Source organism: Neophocaena asiaeorientalis, unplaced genomic scaffold (assembly GCF_003031525.2).
Source record: "Neophocaena asiaeorientalis asiaeorientalis breed wild unplaced genomic scaffold, Neophocaena_asiaeorientalis_V1.1 scaffold7, whole genome shotgun sequence".
NCBI classification, from domain to species: domain Eukaryota; kingdom Metazoa; phylum Chordata; class Mammalia; order Artiodactyla; family Phocoenidae; genus Neophocaena; species Neophocaena asiaeorientalis.
Window position 1 is genome coordinate 8,059,709 of NW_020185337.1, and position 20,567 is coordinate 8,080,275.

The 20,567-nt window shown below is 38.4% G+C and overlaps 1 protein-coding gene across 14 annotated transcripts in view; it reads left to right on the top strand.

Moving 5' to 3' along the window:
- MANBA (mannosidase beta) overlaps window positions 1–20,567 on the top strand; it is a 148,767-nt gene that overhangs the window by 42,021 nt on the left and 86,179 nt on the right. For all 14 annotated transcript variants that reach the window (XR_003001993.1, XR_003001991.1, XR_003001986.1 and 11 more), the window contains 3 exons: window positions 8,520–8,637; window positions 10,240–10,326; window positions 13,445–13,612. Coding sequence is in view for 1 of the 14 variants with exons in the window: in XM_024736073.1 (XP_024591841.1) it covers window positions 8,520–8,637; window positions 10,240–10,326; window positions 13,445–13,612 (373 nt within the window). In the remaining 13 variants the exon portion in view is untranslated. The remainder of the gene's footprint in view (window positions 1–8,519; window positions 8,638–10,239; window positions 10,327–13,444; window positions 13,613–20,567) is intronic.

Here is a 20,567-nt window from a genome sequence, read left to right on the forward strand (position 1 = left end):
CATTCTCCAGACACAACACAGATAATTTGCCGACTCTTCTCCTTTTCAAATGCTCCTTTCCACTCCTGGCAGTTTGGCAGTGGCTGTACAGCACAGTTGGGTCAATTAGTAAACCTGCCCATAGGTGGCTTTGCTGGGAGCACAGTGCTCTGAGTGCGTGGTCATCCTGTTATTGGCCTTTTTCCTTCCTTTCTGAATGCTGTTCTGGAAATGGAAGGTACATACTCTCAACGTGGCTGCAAATTTCTGTACTTACCTGAGGGTGATGTGAATAGAAATTGGAAAAGCAGAAAGGAAGTTTACTAGATAAAGGAGTACTGGACTGGAGGAATTGTAAAAAGGGATGAGAGAGAGCTAAATACTAATATTCAGAATTTCATTTTTATCGTATAGCTTGAAATGGTTATATAAAATAAGCACATACTTTCCAAGGTTTACAGTATTTTTCTACAGGAGTAACTTTAAGACAAAAATTTAGGAGGATTCAAGATGGCGGAGGAGTAGGTAGACGTGGAGTTCATCTCTCTCCATGGATGCATCAGGAGTACATCTATAGATGCAACAATTCTCACTGAATGCCAGTTGAAAACTAGCAGAAGACCTTGGACAATGTAAAGGACTATAAAGATCCCTGCATAACTGGGTAGGATGGAAAAAAGGAAGGGAGAAAGAGGAGGAGAGGAAGCGGAATGGGACCTGCACCCCCGGGGAGGGGGAGCTGAAGCAGAGGAGAGATTCCCAAATGCGGGGAAACCCCCTCTCTAATGGGGATACCCCCTCTCTGATGGGGAAATCCACTGGGACAGAATGGAAGCATTTGACGCTGTCAGAAGAGCTTGAAGCTGCTGATCTGTGGCAGACGGAACAGAGTGAGAACTACACAGATGGTCCGTACCACGGCCCTATGTGCCCCACACTGGGATGTGTGTTCACAGGTGTGCAAGGGGGCTGGGAGCTGGGGTGTGGGGACTGGAGAACTGCTGTTGGTTGTGGGGAGACGGACTGAGGGGACGGGAGGGAAGAAATCCGCAGAAGGTAATGCCTATGGAGGAAGACTGGACAGCCATGGAAGCAGGGCACTACTGCTGAGTCCCACGCAGGGGGAGGAGCCACTATTGTAACCTCTCTCTCCCCACATGTCGCCGCCTGCCGACGACAATAAAGGAAGCCTGCTCAGGGCTGGCTCTTGTGTGCTGGCTGCAGGGCAATTAAAAAAATAAACAGCCACCCTCTCAGGGCTGGCCCTTACATGCCTTAGGCTGGGTGCCAGAAAAACCCCAGCCAGGGCTGGCCCTCACATGCCTTATGCTGGGCGCTGGAAAAGGCCCTCACTAGGGCCATATCTCTTGCACCCATGGCTGCCGGCTCCTCTGTGCATTTGGCGCTGCTGGGGCTCCCGTGATCCAAGCAGTTCATACCACCTCTGCACCCGGTCCTCACAGGGCCAGACCCAAGAGCTCCAAGGCAGCCTCAGGACCGGACTCCTGCGGGCGGACCACACGCAGAGGTGGGGATAAAACCAAACCTGAACCCCAGGGATGGGGTGACTAAGGAAGAGGATGGAAAATCTTTCCACCAGCTGTACAAGCTGCAGATTAAATCCCCATGGTCAGCTAGGAAGACCCTGTGTCTATGGAACATCTGAGTAGACAATGAGTGTTCCCACAAATGAAAACGGTCCAGCTCTGGCAGCCGTGGACTTTGGGGGCAGCACACGCAGGAAGTGGGCCACATCAGAGTCAGAGGGGTCCCCACAGGGCCCACAGCAGGTCTGGAGAACAGCCCAGAGGCAGAGGAGGGGCTCCTGGGGAGGTGGAGGGGGACTGTGGCTCACTGCGTGTGCAAGGACCTTCACAGCAGATACCCCAGGGAAACATAATTATTACTATTAATTTTATTATGTTTTGATTCATTCTGTTGTTGGTTCTGACTTCTTTTCTTTTTTTCTTTGGTTTCTTTTTCTTTCTTTTTGTGTTTGTTCTTGTTTTAGTTTTTTTTTTTTTTTTAGTCTTTTGGTATCTTTGTGTTTTATAACATATTTATTTTTTTATACATTTCTGTTTTTACTTTGCTTTTCTGTTGTTCTGTGTTCTTTTCCCTAATTTTTTTCTTCAGTTTTTTAAAATATTTCCATTTCTATTTTGCTTTTCTGTTCTGTGTTTTTTCCCTTTTTATTTTATTATTATTATTTTAAAATCATTTTTATCAGTTTGTTCTATTTCCTTGCTTTATTCTTCAGTGGGCACACTGCTTTGGTTTTGTTTTTAGGTTATGTGTTTCTGTTAGTATTAATCCTAATTGATTTCATCTTTGAGTTCTATTTGTCTGGTTGTTCTCTTGCTTTTTGTTTTATTTGCCTCTGTTTTTGTTTCTTTTACGTGTGTGTGTATTTCCTTGTTTCTGTTTTTGTTTGTTTGGTTTTGTTTTTAACGTTTCTCTGGGGTTTTGTTTGTCTTTTTTTTCTTTAATATATTTTCTACTTTATTATTACTTTTTTAGATTTCTGTTTCTATGTTGCTTTTCTGTTCTGTCTTCTTTCCCCTTTCTCTTTCTCTTCTTTTTCTTCTTTAAAATGTCATTTTTTTCAGTTTGTTTTGTTTCCTTGCTTCATTCTTCGGTTGGCACTCTGCTGTAGTTTTGTTTTTTGGTTTTGGGTTTTTGTCGGCTTTCTTCTTAATTGTTGATTTTGTTCTTGGGTTCTTTTGTTTGTCTGGTTGTTCTCTTGCTATTTGCTTTACTTGGTTCTGTTTCTGTTTCTTTTGTGTGTGAGCATTTCCTTGTTTCTGTTTCTATTTGTTTGATTTTAATTTTTACCATTTATCTGGGGTTTTGTTAGACTTTTTTTTCTTTTTTTTTTTTAAACCCCTTTATTGCCGGGACAAGCGACTTGCAGGGTGTTGGTCCCTCGACCAGAAGTCGGGCCTGAGGCTCTGGAGTGGGAACACTGAGTCCAGGATGCTGGACCAGTAGAGAATTCCCAGCCCCAGGGAAGATTAATCTCTGAGAGCTCTCACGGAGGCCTCTATCTGAATCCAAGACCCGGCTTCACCCAACTGCCAGCAGCTCCCAGTGCTGGACATCTCACACCAAACAACCAACAAGACAGGAACACAAATGCACCCATCAGCACACAGACTACCTAAAGCCATGCTAAGCTCACAGACACCCCAAAGCATACCACCTGACACGGCCCTACTCATCAGAGGGAAAAGACTCAGCTTCACCCACCAGAACGCAAGCACCAGTCCCTCCCATCAGGAATCCTACACAAGACACTGGACCAACCCCACCACCGGGCAGAGAACAGAAGCAAGAGGAACTACGACCCTGCAGCCGAGGGAAAGGAGACATCAAATACTGTAAATTACACAAAATGAGAAGACAGAGAAATATCTTACAGGCAAAGGAGCAAGATAAAAACCCACAAGACCAAATAAATGAAGAGGAAATAGGCAAAGTACCTGATAAAGAATTCAGAGTAATGATAGTAAAGATGATTCAAAATCTTGGAAATATAATAGACAAAATACAAGAAATATTTAACAAGGACCTAGAAGATCTAACGAGCAAACAAACAGTAATGAACAGCACAATAACTGAAATTAAAAATCCTCTAGGGCTTCCCTGGAAGTGCAGTGGTTGAGAGTCTGCCTGCCGATGCAGGGGACATGGGTTCGTGTCCACATGCCATGGAGTGGCTAGACCTGTGAGCCATGGCCGTTGAGCCTGCACGTCAGGAGCCTGTGCTCCGCAGCAGGAGAGGCCACAACAGTGAGAGCCCCACATATCGCAAAAAAAAAAAAAAAAAAAACTCTAGAAGGAATCAATAGCAGAATAACTGAGGCAGAAGAACGGATAAGTGAGCTGGAAGATAGAAGGGTGGAAATAACTGCCACAGAGCAGAATAAAGAAAAAAGAATGAAAGGAGTGGAGGACAGTGTCAGAGACCTCTGAGACAACATTAAACGCACCAACATTCGAATTAAAGGTGTCCCAGAAGAAGAAGAAAAAAAGAAATGGTCTGAGAAAATATTTGAAGAAATTATAGTTAAAAACTTCCCCAACATGGGAAAGGAAATAGTCAAGTCCAGGAAATGCAGAGAGTCGCGTACAGGATAAACCCAAGGAGAAACACACTGAGACACATATGAATGAAACAAAAATTAAACACAAAATATATTAAAATCAGCAAGGGAAAAGCAACAAATAATATACAAGGGAATCCCTATAAGGTTAACAGCTGATCTTTCAGCAGAAACTCTACAGGCCAGAAGGGAGTGGCAAGATATATTTAAAGTGATGAAAGGGAAGAACCTACAACCAAGATTACTCTACCCAGCAAGGATCTCATTCAGATTTGACATAGAAATCAAAGCTTTACAGACAAGCAAAAGTTAAGAGAATTCAGCATCACCAACCAGCTTTACAACAAATGCTAAAGGAACTTCTCTAGGCAGGAAACACAAGAGAAGGAAAAGACCTACAAAAACAAACCCCAAACAATTACGAAAATGGTAATAGGAATATGCATATCAATAATTACCTTAAATGTAAATGGATTAAATGCCCCAACGAAAAGACACAGACTGGCTGAATGGATACGAAAACAAGATCCGTATATATGCTGTCTACTAGAGACCAACTTCAGACCTAGGGACACATACAGACTGAAAGTGAGGGGATGGAAAAAGACATTACATGCAAATAGGAATAAAAAGAAAGCTGGAGTAGCAATACTCATATCAGACAAAATAGACTTTAAAATAAAAACTACTATAAGAGACAATGAAGGACACTATATGATCAAGGGATCAATCCAAGAAGAAGGTATAACAATTGTAAATATCTATGCATCCAACATAGGAGCACCTCAATACATAAGGCAAATGCTAACAGCCATAAAAGGGGAAATCAACAATAACACAGTAATAGTAGGGCGACTTTAACACCCCACTTACACCAATGGACAGATCGTCCAAAATGAAAATAAACAAGGAAACACAAGCTTTAAATAACACATTAGATCAGATGGACTTAATTGCTATTTATAGGATATTCCATCCAAAAACAGCAGAATACACTTTCTTCTCAACTGCACACGGAACATTCTGCAGGATAGATCACATTTTGGGTCACAAATCAAGCCTCAGTAAATTTAAGAAAATTGAAATCATATCAAGAATCTTTTCTGACCACAACATTATGAGACTAGATATCAATGACAGAAAAGAACTATAAAAAATACAAACGCATGGAGGCTAAACAATATGCTACTAAATAACCAAGAGATCACTAAAGAAATCAAAGAGGAAATCAAAAGTACCTAGAAACAAATGATAATGAAAACACGATGACCCAAAACCTATGGGATGCAGCAAAAGAAGTTCTAAGAGGGAAGTTTATAGCAATACAGTCCTACCTCAAGAAATAAGAAAAATCTCAAATAAACAACCAACCTTATACCTAAAGCAATTAGAGAAAAACAAAAAAACCCCAAAGTTAGCAGAAGGAAAGAAATCATAAAGATCAGATCAGAAATAAAGGAAAAAGAAATGAAGGAAACAATAACAAATATCAATAAAACTAAATGCTGGTTCTTTGAGAAGATAAACAAAATTGATAAACCATTAGCCAGGCTCATCAGGAAAAAAAGGAAGGCTCAAACCAACAGAGTTAGAAATGAAAAAGGAGAAGTAACAACTGACACTGCCAAAATACAAAGTGTCATAGACTACTACAACCAACTCTATGCCAATAAAATGGACAACCTGGATTAAATGGACAAATTCTTAGAAAAGGACAACCTTCGAAGACTGAAACAGGAAGAAATAGAAAACATGAACAGACCAATCACAAGTAATGAAATTGAAACTGTGATTAACAATATTCCAACAAATAAAAGCCCAGGGCTAGATGGCTTCACAGGCAAATTCTGTCAAACATTTAGAGAAGAGCTAACACCTATCCTCAAACTCTTCCAAAATATAGCAGAGGGAGGAACACTCCCAAACTCATTCTATGAGGCCAACATCACCCTGATACCAAAACCAGACAAAGATGTCGCAAGGAAAGAAAATTACAGGCCAGTATCACTGATGAACATAGATGCAAAAATCCTCAACAAAATACTAGCAAACAGAACCCAACAACCCATTAAAAGGATGATACACCATGATCAAGTGGGGTTTATCCCAGGAATGCAAGGATTCTTCAACATATGCAAATCAGTCAATGTGATACACCATATTAACAAACTGAAGGATAAAAACTATATGATCATCTCAATAGATGCAGAAAATAACATTCCATTGTACATATGTGCCACATCTTCTTTATCCATTCATCTGTTACGGGCATTTAGGTTGCTTCCATGTCCTGGCAATTGTAAATAGTGTTGCAATGAACATTGTGGTACATGTATCTTTTTGAATTATGGTTTTCTCAGGATATATGCCCAGTAGTGGGATTGCTGGGTCATATGGTAGTTCTATTCAGTGCAATCCCTATCAAATTACCAATGGTATTTTTCACAGAACTAGGACAAAAAATTTTACAGTTTGTATGGAAACACATAAGACCCCGAATAGCCAAAGCAATCTTGAGAAAGAAAAACGGAGCTGGAGGAATCAGGCTCCCTGACTTCAGACTATACTACAAAGCTACAGTAATCAAGACAGTATGATACTGGCACAAAAACAGAAATATAGATCAATGGAAATGGATAGAAAGACCAGAGATAAACCCATGCACATATGATCACCTTATCTTTGACAAAGGAGGCAAGAATATACAATGGAGAAAAGACAGTCTCTTCAATAAGTGATGCTGGGAAAACTGGACATGTAAAAAATGAAATTAGAACACTTCCTAACACCATACACAAAAATAAACTCAAAACGGATTAAAGACCTAAACGTAAGCCAGACACTGTAAAACTCTTAGAGGAAAACATAGGCAGAACACTCTATGACATAAATCACAGCAAGATCCTTTTTGACCCACCTCCTAGAGAAATGGAAATAAAAACAAAAATAAACAAATGGGACCTAATGAAACTTAAAAGCTTTTGCACAACAAAGGAGACCATGAACAACACGAAAAGACAACCCTCAGAATGGGAGAAAATATTTGCAAATGAAGCAACTGACAAGGATTAATCTCCAAAATTTACAAGCAGCTCATGCAGCTCAATATCAAAAAAGCAAACAACCCAATCCAAAAATGGGCAGAAGACCTAAATAGACATTTCTCCAAAGAAGACATACAGATTGCCAACAAACATATGGAAGGATGCTCAACATTCCTGATCATTAGAGAAATGCAAATCAAAACTACAATGAGGTATCACCTCACACCAGTCAGAATGGCCATCATCAAAAAATCTACAAACAATAAATGCTGGAGAGGGTGTGGAGAAAAGGGAACCCTCCTGCACTGTTGGTGGGAATGTAAATTGATACAGCCACTATGGAAAACAGTATGGAGGTTCCTTAAAAAACTACAAATAGAACTACCATATGACCCAGCAATCCCACTACTGAGCACATACCCTGAGAAAACCGTAATTCAAAAAGAGTCGTGTACCACAATATCCATTGCAGCTCTGTTTACAATAGCCAGGACATGGAAGCAACCTAAGTGTCCATCGACAGATGAATGGATGAAGAAGATGTGGCACATATATACAATGGAATATTACTCAGCCATAAAAAGGAACGAAATTGAGTTATTTGTAATGAGGTGGATGGACCTAGAGTCTGTCATACAGAGTGAAGTAATTCAGAAAGAGAAAAACAAATACTGTATGCTAATGCACATATATGGAATCTAAAGAAACGGTATTGATGAACCTAGTGGCAGGGCAGGAATAAAGACGCAGACGTAGAGAACTGACTTGAGGACACAGGGGGTGAAGGGCAAGCTGGGATGAAGTGGGAGAGTAGCATTGACATATATACACTACCAAATGTAAAATAGCTAGTGAGAAGCAGCTGCATAGCACCGGGAAATCAGCTCAATGCTTTGTGTTGACCTAGAGGGGTGGGATAGGGAGGGTGGGAGGGAGGCTCAAGAGGGAGGGGATATGGGAATATATGTATACTTATAGCTGATTCACTTTGTTGTACAACAGAAACTAACACAACATTGTGAAGCATTTATATCCCAATAAAGATATTCAAAAAATACATATAGAAAAAACAAAAAGAAAACAAACAAAAATTTAGTTTTAAAAATAGTGTAATAGCATGACTGAAATTTGGAAGGTAGAGAAAAGATTTCACCCATAATTTTTCTGTAGGTTTGTTTATTTAATGTGGTTACAGTTAATGTGTATATAATTTCGTCTCCCTTTCTTCACTTAGGGTTGTATCCAAACCATCATAATTTAAAAATGTGTCCTTCTAACAGCTATTTGAAATGTGTTTATCAACCACAATGTGGTTTTATTTATTTATTTATTTTCTTTTAACATCCCCAAGGTTTCAAATTGGCATTTGTTTTTAAAACTTCTTCTGTAGATTACGGCTCCTTTTGCAGTCTGTTGTGGATGCTAACATGAATGCTCTCCGGGTTTGGGGAGGAGGAATTTATGAGCAGGATGAATTCTATGAACTCTGTGATGAACTAGGAATAATGGTGAGTAATTGACAGCTCATTATTTTCTTTGTTGATTTGTTACTGTATCCTCAGTTTGACCTCCAGTGTTCTGAGTGGGTGATATTGCCTATTCCTTTGTGTTTTTTTTTTCATTGAAGTGTAGTTGATTTACAATGTTATGCTAGTTTCAGGTGTACAGTGAAGTGATTGAGTTATACATATATATGCATATTCTTTTCCTTTATGGTTTATTACAGGATATTGAATATAGTTCTCTATGCTATACAGTAGGACCTTGTTGTTTATCTATTTTATATATAGTAGTTTGTATCTGCTAATCCCAAACTCCTAATTTATCCTTTCCCAGCTCCTTCCCCTTTGATAATCATAAGTTTGTTTTCTATGTCTGTGTTTCTGTCTCATAAATAAATTCATTTGTGTCATCTTTTAGATCCCACGTATAAGTGATATCATAGCCCATTCCTTCTTTTCTCAGAGCCAGGAATGATGTTCCACTTTTCTGCAAAGGAATAAATGGCATCTCGCAAACCCTGAGCCATAGTTGATAGTGAATATCATAATTATTTTAAATGATAGACATTCTGCATATTGGTTATATCTAAGCATATATCTATATTTTCTTTGTAATTATCTTTGTGATAGGAGGGTAAGCATAAAACATAAAATAAAATATTAAAAAGTTTTAACTTTAAGGAGATCTAACAAGACCTAGAGAGAAGAAAAATGATAAAATTAAATTTTAATAGCTGTGCTTAATATTGTCATTAAGTACTCTGAACATAGTTTGCATTGGTGAGGGTTAAGCAAAGGAAATATAGTCTTTTAGTTCTAGTATTACAGTTCTAAAATATAAAGCACTTCATAGCAGAGTAGTAATTTTAATAATATTGACAATGCTCATGGTCATGGTGATGTGACAATATTCTGTAATATTCCAGGCGTTGTTCTCAGTGCTCTGCAGCTATTATTTTATTTTAGCTTCATGCCCACTCTATGAGGTAGTTACTGTTGTTCTCTATCCCCATTTTACAGGTAGGAAAACTGACACGTGGAGAAGTTAACTAGCCCAAACTCACACAGTGGGTATATGGTAGAACTGAAGTTCTGAGTCAGGCCAACTACTGCGTCGTAATGGCCTCCCTAGCAATGCACTTAAGTGGTTTCATTTCTAAACTGTCCATGTAGTAATCCTTTTGGCCATGAAGTTAATTCCTTTATAAACAAAATATGTTTCTTAACAGTCTGGGCCATCACTCAGTACCAAATTCCTGGTGAAAATCAGAGTGAATCAGGAGTGAGGAGGGGTTGGGAGAAAGCTTCTTACTGAATTTCATATTCCCCTCAGCACAAGCGCTGTTTCATTATTTGAATTCCCTTTTCTTCTTTTTCTTTTCTGCCTGCCTAACATTTTCTCTTCTCAGGTTTCCCTATAGTTCCAGAGAGTCTGTGAGTGCCTTTCTCAGTGCCTCATGCTTTGTGATGCTCAAATGATCACATGCATCGGGCTAAGTTGATTTTTCATTTGCATGAAAGATAATGCCCAAAGTTCAGAATGAAGAATTTCTTTCTGTGCAGTAAAATCTATGGAAGTGCTATATTGCCTTTTATTTGATTTGATAGGTATGGCAGGATTTTATGTTTGCCTGTGCGCTTTACCCAACTGATCAGGATTTCATGGATTCAGTGAGAGCAGAAGTTGCTTACCAGGTATGTTATTACCATTTCAAGTAGAAGTAAAGGCTTAAGAGTTAGTTCTGCCTTTTGTTAAACCTCTCCTTGTTTCTTCTTTTTAAAAAAAATTTTATTTAAATATAGTTGACTCACAGTGTTGTGTTTAGTTTTTTCTCCTTGTTTCTTTTTGTTGTTCTCTTTACTAAATCCCATGAAAAAATCAGTCAGGTAATTGACTACCTAGGCGATTCCACCCAGTCTCATGACTTTAACTCTTCCTATTGGCTGATGACTGTCAGATTTATTCCTGGCCCTGACTTATCTGCTGAATTCCTCATTCTTATTATCCAGCTGCCTACTTGGTGCCTCGACTTGGAGGTCTAATAGGAATCTCAAATGTAACATGTCCAAACCAAACTTATATTACCTTCCCCAGACTTGCTTTTCTTGCAGTTTTCCCCACCTCAATAAATGGTGATGCCAGTGTTTGAATTTCTCAGGTCAAAAATTTTAAGTGATTCTTGACTCCTTGATTTCTTTTACATTCCACATATAAACACTTTTATATTTATAGATCTATGAATGCAAAGAAGTGATTATATCCTAGCTCTGTCTGCTGAAAAGACCTAGAAACAGTGAACAACCTAGTCATATTGAGCATTCTTATATTGAAATAATCCCACTAAGAGAAGGGTTCTTAGAGAAATGGCTGATACCAAGTCTGGGACAGGAAATATACTAGATGATCCTGAAATATTTTGGCATACCAATAACAAGGAAGCTATCAAAGATATGTTAATAGAACTTTGATGAGACTGACCAACCAAAAGTGGGACAACTTGAAATTCAATAAGGATAAGAATGTCAGTGGATTGAAATCCATCAAGTATGTTAAAATCCACGAGTTCGTAATTAGAGTGTCTGTGAATGTATTTTTGTGTGAAAACCCAAAAGAAATGAAAAAAAAAGATTATTATAACATTCAAGATAGTGGTTACTTTTGGAAGGAAGGAGGGGCTACGATTAGGAAGGGGTACATGAGGGCTTCTGGGGTGCTTGGTAAAGTTTTCTTTCTTTAGCTGGATTGTGTGTTATAAGTGTGATTGCCTTAAATAGTTCACCATGTCATAATTTGTTTTCTGTAGTTTTCTGAAGTTTAGAAAATGAATACTGAATCATCCCTTGCTCAGAGCCCTCCAGATAAAATTAAAGGTCCTCACCATGCACTATCCTGTCTCAACCTCCCTCTCCAGCCTCATCAAGCGCCATTTTCCCCGTACTCTCTGTGCCCCGGAGCACCTTCTCTATTACCCTCTCCTGTGGACCACCTTGCTCATGTTTTTCTGGCCCGTCTCACCTTGGGCATGACTCTCTGGGAAAAAGCTTTCTATGTCTGCAAGTCTAGATTAGGTCATTTTCCCTTTGTGACATACATCACACTTGAAATTACATTTTCAATATTTTGTCACTGCATCAAAATTATAATATCCCTGAGGCCTAGGGTGTGTTCCTCCCTGTATGTCCCCATGATCTGGCTGTATTATTCATCAGATGTATAGATGGATGGACGAATGAATAACTTTTAAAATATTAATTATAGTTATGTAGGTTGTAAACATGTCAGTTTTATTTTTAATTTTCTTTCACACAAGTAAAGTATGATATCTATGTGTTTTCAGTTCTTTTATATATTTTAAAGAGGAGAACTTTTTAATGCAGAGTTGATTAAAATTTTAAAGTAAAGCTCACCAGAAAATTCTAGGTCAATTTGAAGGGTGTGTGTAGCACAGAGTCACTGAAGCTTTTTGTCTCTTCAGTATATTTGTGTTTTCATCAGTACCATAAACATGCCTGTCACAGTTGGTCACAGCCCTCACTTACGTGGGCATATACAGAGGCAAATAAGGAAATACTGTTTATAAGACTGGTTAAGAAAAAACACAAGACTTTAATTTTTTTAATGAGATATATCTCTTTAAGATATTCTTACTGCATCTCTACTTCATGTATGGGTTACTTAGCATATTGAATGGAGAACATGGAGAGAACATCGGCTGGGATCCATCACGTAATCATCCATTACAGTGCAAGAGAAGCTATAAATACCAATGAGGTTATATTGCTAAAACATGTTTGAAAAGAATTTCTCTTGACCGTTGACTCACTCTGTTGTTGGCAAAGAGGTTTAATTGCCTTCTTCTGTTGGGCTACATCTTCCAGTGTGTCAGAAGAACTGGATCCTTTCACCTTTATGTAGGGCTGGCAGTGAGCCCAGTTCACTCAGACCTCAACTCTTAAGGCAGGCAGGATTTTCAGATTCCCTAATTTCTTCTTCTATGTTTAGATATATTCAGTGACTTACTTGTAGTTGTGGCTCGCGGGCTGTAGAGCGCAGGCTCAGTAATTTTGTCGCACGGGCCCAGTTGCTCCGCAGCATGTGGGATCTTCCCGGACCAGGGCTTGAACCCGTGTCTCCTGCATTGGCAGGCGGATTCTTAACCACTGTGCCACCAGGGAAGTCCAGTTGATTTCTTAAGACAGGACACTGATAGTTATTTCAGGGGACAGCCTCTTGATGTCCTAATCTTTTTTCCTTTAGAATATTCCATATATTTGTCCTTAACTTTCAGAGTGTCTCTGGTACTCACTTGCTTTTAAAACCCTCTCTAACTGTCCTGGTTTTCTGATCTTGGTGGAAACTGTGTGGGAACTTCAGTCCCTCTCTCAGCAGTAGTGTTTGTTCTGCCTCGTTTGTTTCTTCACAGAAAACTCCAACTTGCTCTTGACAAGCTAAGCCCTGTAATGTAACGTCTCCTGCCTTTTGTATTTCTTAGAACCTTTTTGTGGCAAGTCAGATAACGATGAGGTTGATTTATTTTTCTCTTTTAATGAAAGGGATTACATTTTCTTTAGTTATATGGCGAGAAGAGGAACCCTGTTTTCTCAATGTTTATAAAATCTAGATAAAAAGAAGCTCAGTGCTTTCTTAAAATGTCTTCCCCCATGTAACATTACTGCTCATTTTCTGATGAGTTCCTGGCACGTAAAAATACATGTGCAGAAAGACAGTGGCTATAACTTTATGAGTAATTACAGCTCTGAGCTCTCTTATGTTGAGCATTTGAAAATTACTTTATGTTTTCTTCAATTTTAGGTCAGGAGACTGAAATCTCATCCCTCCGTCATCACATGGAGTGGAAATAATGAAAATGAAGCAGCGCTGGTGTTGAATTGGTATGATATACAGTCCAGCAACCTGTCTACCTACATCGATGATTATGTGACACTGTATGTGAAAAACATCCGAAGGATTGTCTTCGAAGTAAGTTCAGACATACCTTGGAGATGTTGCAGGTTCAGTTCCAGATACCACCATAGAGAGAATATTGCGATAAAGCTAGTCACATGAATTTTTGGTTTCCCAGTGCATAGAAAAGTTATGTTTACACTATACTGTAGTCTATTAAGTGTACAATAGCATTATGTCTTAAAAAACAATGTACCTACCTTAATTTAAAAAATACTTCATTGGTAAAAATTGCTAATCATTATCTGAGCCTTCAGCGAGTCATAATTTCTTTGCTGCTGGAGGGCTGTGCCTTGATGTTGATGCTGCCGACTGATCAGGGTGGTGGCTGCTGAGGGCTGGGGTGACCGTGGGAATTTCTCAAAATGAGACAGCGACCAAGTTTGCCACATCGATCGACCCTTCCTTTTAGGAGCTGTTTTTCTGTAGCAGGCAAGGCTGTTTGATAGCATTTTACCCACAGTAAAACTTCTTTCAAAACTGGAGTCAATTCTCTGAAACTCTGCCATTGCTTTATCAACTAAATTTATGTGATGTTCTCAATTCTTTGTTACCATTTCAACAGTCTTTACAGCATCTTCACCAGGAGTAGACTCGATCTCAAGAAACCCTTTTGTTTGCTCAACTGTAGGAAGCAACTCCTTATCTGTTCAGGTTTTATCATGAGATTGAAGCAATTCTGTCACATCTTCAGGCTCCACTTCTAATTCTGGTTCTCTTGCTATTTCCACCACACCTGCTGTTTCTTCCTCCACTGGAGTCTTGAACCCCTCAAGTCATCCATGAGGGCTGGAATCAACTTCTTCCAAACTCCTGTGCATGTTGATACTTTGACCTCTTCCCATGAATCGTGAATGTTCTTCATGGCATCTAGAATGGTGAATCCTTTCCAAAAGGTTTTCAGTTGAATTTGCCCAGATCCAGTAGAGGAATTTCTAGCTATAGCCTTACAAAGTGTATTTCTTAAATAATAACACTTGAAAGTCAAAATTACTCCTTGATCCACGGATGCAGAAGGGATGTTGTGTTAGGAGGCATGAAAACATCGTTAATCTTGTTGTACATCTCCATCAGAGCTCTCGGGTAACCAGGTGTGTTGCCAATGAGCAGTCATATTTTGAAAGAAATCTCTTTTTTCTGAGCAATAGGTCTCAACAGTGGTTTTAAAATATTCAGCAAACAATGTTGTAAACAGCTGTCCTGTCATATAGGCTTTGTTGCGCCGTTGATAGAGACAGGCAGAGTAGATCGAGCATCATCTTTCAGGGTCCTCAGATTTTCAGAATGGTAAATCAGCATATTGCTAAATGAGCAACTTAAAGCCAAGTACAGTAGCCCTTAACAAGAGAGTCAGCTTGTCCTGTGAAGCTTTGAAGCCAGGCATTCATTTCTCCTTAGCTGTGAAAGCCCTAGATGGTGTCTTCTTCCAATAGAAGGCTGTTTCCTACGTTGAAAGTCTGTTGTTGAGTGTAGCCCCCTTTTTAAATGATCTTAGCTAGATCTTCTAGATAACTTGCTGCAGCTTCTACGTCAGCACTTGCTGCTTCACTTTGCTCTTTGATGTTACGGAGACGGCGTCTTTCCTTAAATCTCATGAACCAACCTCTGCTGGCTTCAAACATTTCTTCTGCAGCTTCCTCACCTCTCTCAGCCTTCATAGAAGTGAAGAGAGTTAGGGCCCTGCTCTGGAATAGGCTTTGGCTTAAGAGAGTCTGTGGCTGTTTTGATCTTCTATCCAGGACTTCTCCATATCAGCAATAAGGCTGTTTTGCTTTCTTATCCTTCATGTGTTCACTGGAGTAGCACTTCCTATTTTTTTCAAGAATTTTTCCTTTGCATTCACAACTTGGCTAACTGCCTGGTGAAAGAGGCCTCGCTTTGGGCCTATCTTGGGTTTTGACGTGCCTTCCTCGCTAAGCTTAATCATTTCTAGCTTTTGCTTTAAATGAGAGACCCGTACTCTTCCTTTCACTTGAACACGAAATTGGCCTACTTTCAATACTGTGTGTCTCAGGGAACAGGGAGGTCTGGAGGGAGGGAGATGGGGGAATGGTTGGTTAGTGGAGCAGTCAGAACACACACAACACGTATGGATTAAGTTTGCCATCTTATATGGATGGCTTTGTGGCGCCACAAAACAATTACAATACTAACATCAAAGATCACTGATTACAGATCCACCGTAACAAGTATAATAGTTAAAAATTTGAATTACTGCATAAATTACCAAAATGTGACACAGATACAGAATGAGCAAATGCTGTTGGAAATGGCACTGATAGACTTGCTTGATGCAGGGTTACCAGAAACCTTCAATTTGTAGTAACAATTGTACGCCTGTCATGCTTTTTAATGAAGTCGAATTTAAGAATCTGTCTTAAAAATGGATCAGTATGAATATTGATATTGTATATTCTTCTGTCCTGTTTTTAGCGTGGCCTTCAGCAGTATCATTTTAATTCAGAGTAGTCTATTATAATGCTGCCACACATGAAAGGATTCATGAATTGTGGACTTCTTTGAGAATTAATGTGTCTGTGAAACTCGCCACCCATACACCAATATTGTGCTTAGAATTGCAAGTTGTCATGGACTCTTTGGAGCCCATCCACGGATCCCCAAAGCCTGAGAATCTCTGTATTAAATGATTCATTGATATACCACTTCTTTTTTCCCCCATTTTTTGGTTCTTTAATATATTAATATACTGACTACTGTGAATTAATTTTCTAATGATAAGCTAGTTGTAATCTAAGCTCTGTTTAGTTATAATGCCTTGTTCTTTTGCTCTACTAGATTTGATTTGCTAAGATTTTGGTAGAATTTAAAGTTTCATATTCACAAGTGAAATTGGTATGTGGTAAGAATTGTAAACTCAAATGCCCAGAGGAGCCAAATTTGTTTTTAAAAGTTGAGTCAAGTGGAGTAGATGAGGTTCACAAAGAGAGAATAGGGGACCGTGGTAATAGGAGAATGGATGTTGGGTCTCATAACATTTATATTCAGCATTAAAAAATGCTATCTAAACATAATTGGCAAGAAAGATTTGGCCCACAGAAGCCAGCTTGTAGCATCTGGTGTGTATGTGTTTGTGCTCACCTCGCAGAATGAGTTAGGGGCCTTTTCCTTTTTAATATGTAGGAATAAAATAGAGATTATTTGTTTTATTGAGACAAATTCCATGTAACAGTCTGTCTGGGCCTAGTGCCTTTGCGGGGCATAGATTTTATTTTAATTTATTTTTTCATTGAAGTATAGCTGATTTACAATGTTGTATTAATTTCTGCTCTACAGCAAAGTGATTCAGTTATACATATATACACATTCTTTTTTTAATATTTTTCCTTTATGGTTTATCATAGGATGTTGAATATAGTTCCCTGTGCTATACAGTAGGACCTTGTTGTTTATCCATCCTATATATAATAGTTTGCATCTGCTAACCTCAAACTCCCAGTCCACCCCTCCCCCACCCCCCTTCCCCTTGGCAACCACAAGTCTGTTCTCTATGTCCTTGATTCTGTTTCTGTTTTGTAGATAGGTTCATTTGTATTAGATACTACATTTAAGTGATAACATAATGGTATTTGTCTTTCACTTTCTGACTTACTTCACTTAGTATGATAATCTCTGGTTGTGTCCATGTTGCTGCAAATGGCATTATTTCATTCTTTTTTATGGCTGAGTAGTATTCCATTGTATATCTATACCACATCTTCTTTATCCATTTATCTGTTGATGGACGTTTAGGTTGTTTCCATGTCTTGGCTATAGGGTTGCATGTGTCTTTTTGAATTATAGTTGTGTCTGGATATGTGCCCAGGATTTCTGGATCAAACAGTAATTCTATTTGTAGTTTTTGAAGGAACCCCTATACTGTTCTCCATAGTGGCTGTATCAATTTACATTCCCAGCAGTGCAAGAGGGTTCCCTTTTCTCCACACCCTCTCCAGCATTTGTTGTTTCTAGATTTTCTGATGATGTCCACTCTAACTGGTGTGAGGTGATACCTCATTGTAGTTTCGATTTGCATTTCTCTATTAGTGATGTTGAGCAGCTTTTCATTTGCCTCTTGGCCGTCTGTATATCTTCTTTGTAGAAATGTCTGTTTAGGTCTTCCACCCATTTTTGGATTGAGTTGTTTGTTTTTTTGATATTGAGCTGCATGAGCTATTTGTATATTTTGGAGATTAATCCTTTGTCTGTTCATTTGTTTTCAATTATTTTCTCCCATTCTGAGGGTTGTCTTTTCATCTTGTTTATAGTTTCCTTTGCTGTGAAAAAGCTTTTAAGCTGCATTAGGTCCCATTTGTTTATTTCTGCTTTTATTTCCATTACTCTAGGAGGTGGGTCAAAAAAGGTCTTGCTGTGATTTATGTCATAGAGTGTTCTTCCTATGTTTTCCTCTAAGAGTTTTTTAGTGTCCGGTCTTACATTTAGGTCTTTCATCCATCTTGAGTTTATTTTTGTGTATGGTGTTAGGGGGTGTTCTAATTTCATTCTTTTACATATAGCTGTCCAGTGTTCCCAGCACCACTTATTGAAGAGACTGTCTTTTCTCCATTACATATCCTTGTCTCATTTGTCATAGATGAGTTGACCATAGATTCATGGGTTTATCTCTGGGCTTTCTATCCATTTCCATTGATTATATTTCTGTTTGTGTGCCAGTACCATATTGTCTTGATTACTGTAGTTTTGTAGTGTAGTCTGAAGTCAGGGAGTCTGATTCCTCTAGCTCCATTTTTCTTTCTCAAGATTGCTTTGGCTATTCGGAGTCTTTTGTATCTCCATACAAATTGTAAAATTTTTTGTTCTAGTTCTGTGAAAAATGCCATTGGTAATTTGATAGGGATTGCATTGAAACTGTAGATAGCTTTGGGTAGTATAGTCATTTTCACAATATTGATTCTTCCAATCCAAGAACATGGTATATCTCTCCATCTGTTTGTGCCATCTTTGATTTCTTTCATCAGTGTCTTATAGTTTTCTGAGTACAGGTCTTTACCTCCTTATGTAGGTTTATTGCTAGGTATTTTATTCTGTTTGTTGCAATGGTGAATGGGATTGTTTCCTTAATTTCCCTTTCTGATCTTTTGTTGTTAGTGTATAGGAATGCAGGAGATTTCTGTGCATTAATTTTGTATCCTGCAACTTTACCAAATTCATTGATTAGCTCTAGTAGTTTTCTGGTGGCATCTTTAGGATTCTCTATGTATAGTATCATGTCATCTGCAAACAGTGACAGTTTTACTTCTTCTTTTCCAATTTGTATTCCTTTTATTTCTTTTTCTTCTCTGATTGCCGTGGCTAGGACTTCCAAAACTATGTTGAATAATAGTGGTGAGAGTGGACATCCTTGTCTTGTTCCTGATCTTAGAGGAAATGCTTTCAGTTTTTCACCATTGAGAATGATGTTTGCTGTGGGTTTGTCGTATATGGCCTTTATTATGTTGAGGTAGGTTCCCTCTATGCCCACTTTCTGGAGAGTTTTTATCATAAATGGGTGTTGAATTTTGTCAAAAGCTTTTTCTGCGTCTATTGAGATGATCATATGGTTTTTATTCTTCAATTTGTTAATATGGTGTATCACACTGATTGATTTGCATATGTTGAAGAATCCTTGCATCCCTGGGATACATCCCACTTGATCATGGTGTGTGATCCTTTTAATGTGTTGTTGGATTCTGTTTGCTAGTATTTTGTTGAGGATTTTTGCATCTATATCCATCAGTGATATTGGTCTGTAATTTTCTTTTCTTGTAGTATCTTTGTCTGGTTTTGGTATCGGGGTGATGGTGACCTCATAGAATGAGTTTGGGAGTGTTCCTTCCTCTGCAGTTTTTAGGAAGAGTTTGAGAAAGGTGGGTGTTAGCTCTTCTCTAAATGTTTGATAGAATTCACCTGTGAAGCCATCTGGTCCTGGACTTTTGTTTGTTGGAAGATTTTTAATCACAGTTTCAATTTCATTACCTGTGATTGGTCTTTTCTTATTTTCTATTTCTTCATGGTTCAGTCTTGGAAGGTTACATCCTTCTAAGAATTTGTCCATTTCTTCCAGGTTGTCCATTTTATTGGCATAGAGTTCCTTGTACTATTCTTTTATAACACTTTGTATTTCTGCGGTGTCTGTTGTAACTTCTCCTTTTTCATTTCTAATTTTATTGATGTGAGTCTTCTCCCTCTTTTTCTTGATGAATCTGGCTAAAGGTTTATCAATTTTGTTTATCTTCTCAAAGAACCAGCTTTTAGTTTTATTGATCTTTGCTATTGTTTTCTTTGTTTCTATTTCATTTATTTCTACTCTGATCATAATGGTTTCTTTCCTTCTACTAACTTTGGGTTTTGTTTATTCTTTTTTCTCTAGTTCCTTTATATATGAGGTTAGATTGTTTATTTGAGATTTTTCTTGTTTCTTGAGGTAGGATTGTATTGCTATAAACTTCCCTCTTAGAAGTACTTTTGCTACATCTCATAGCTTTTGGATCGTCGTGATTTTGTCGTCATTTGTCTCTAGGTATTTTTTGATATCCTCTTTGATTTCTTCAGTGACCTCTTGATTATTTAGTAACATATTGTTTAGCCTCCATGTGTTTGTGTGCTTTATGTTTTTTTCCCTGTAATTCATTTCTAATCTCCTAGAATTGTGGTCAGAAAAGATGCTTGATGTGATTTCAATTTTCTTAAATTTACTGAGGCTTGATTTGTGACCCAAGATGTGATCTATCCTGGAGAATGTTCCATGTGCATTTGAGACGAAAGTGTAATCTGCTGTTTTTGGATGGAATGTCCTATAAATATCAAATCTATCTGGTCTATTGTGTCATTTAAAGTTTGTGTTTCCTTATTAATTTTCTGTCTTGATGATCTGTCCATTGGTATGAATGGTGTGTTAAAGTCCCCCACTCTTATTGTGTTACTGTTGATTTCCTCTTTTACAACTGTTATCATTTGCCTTATGTATTGAGGT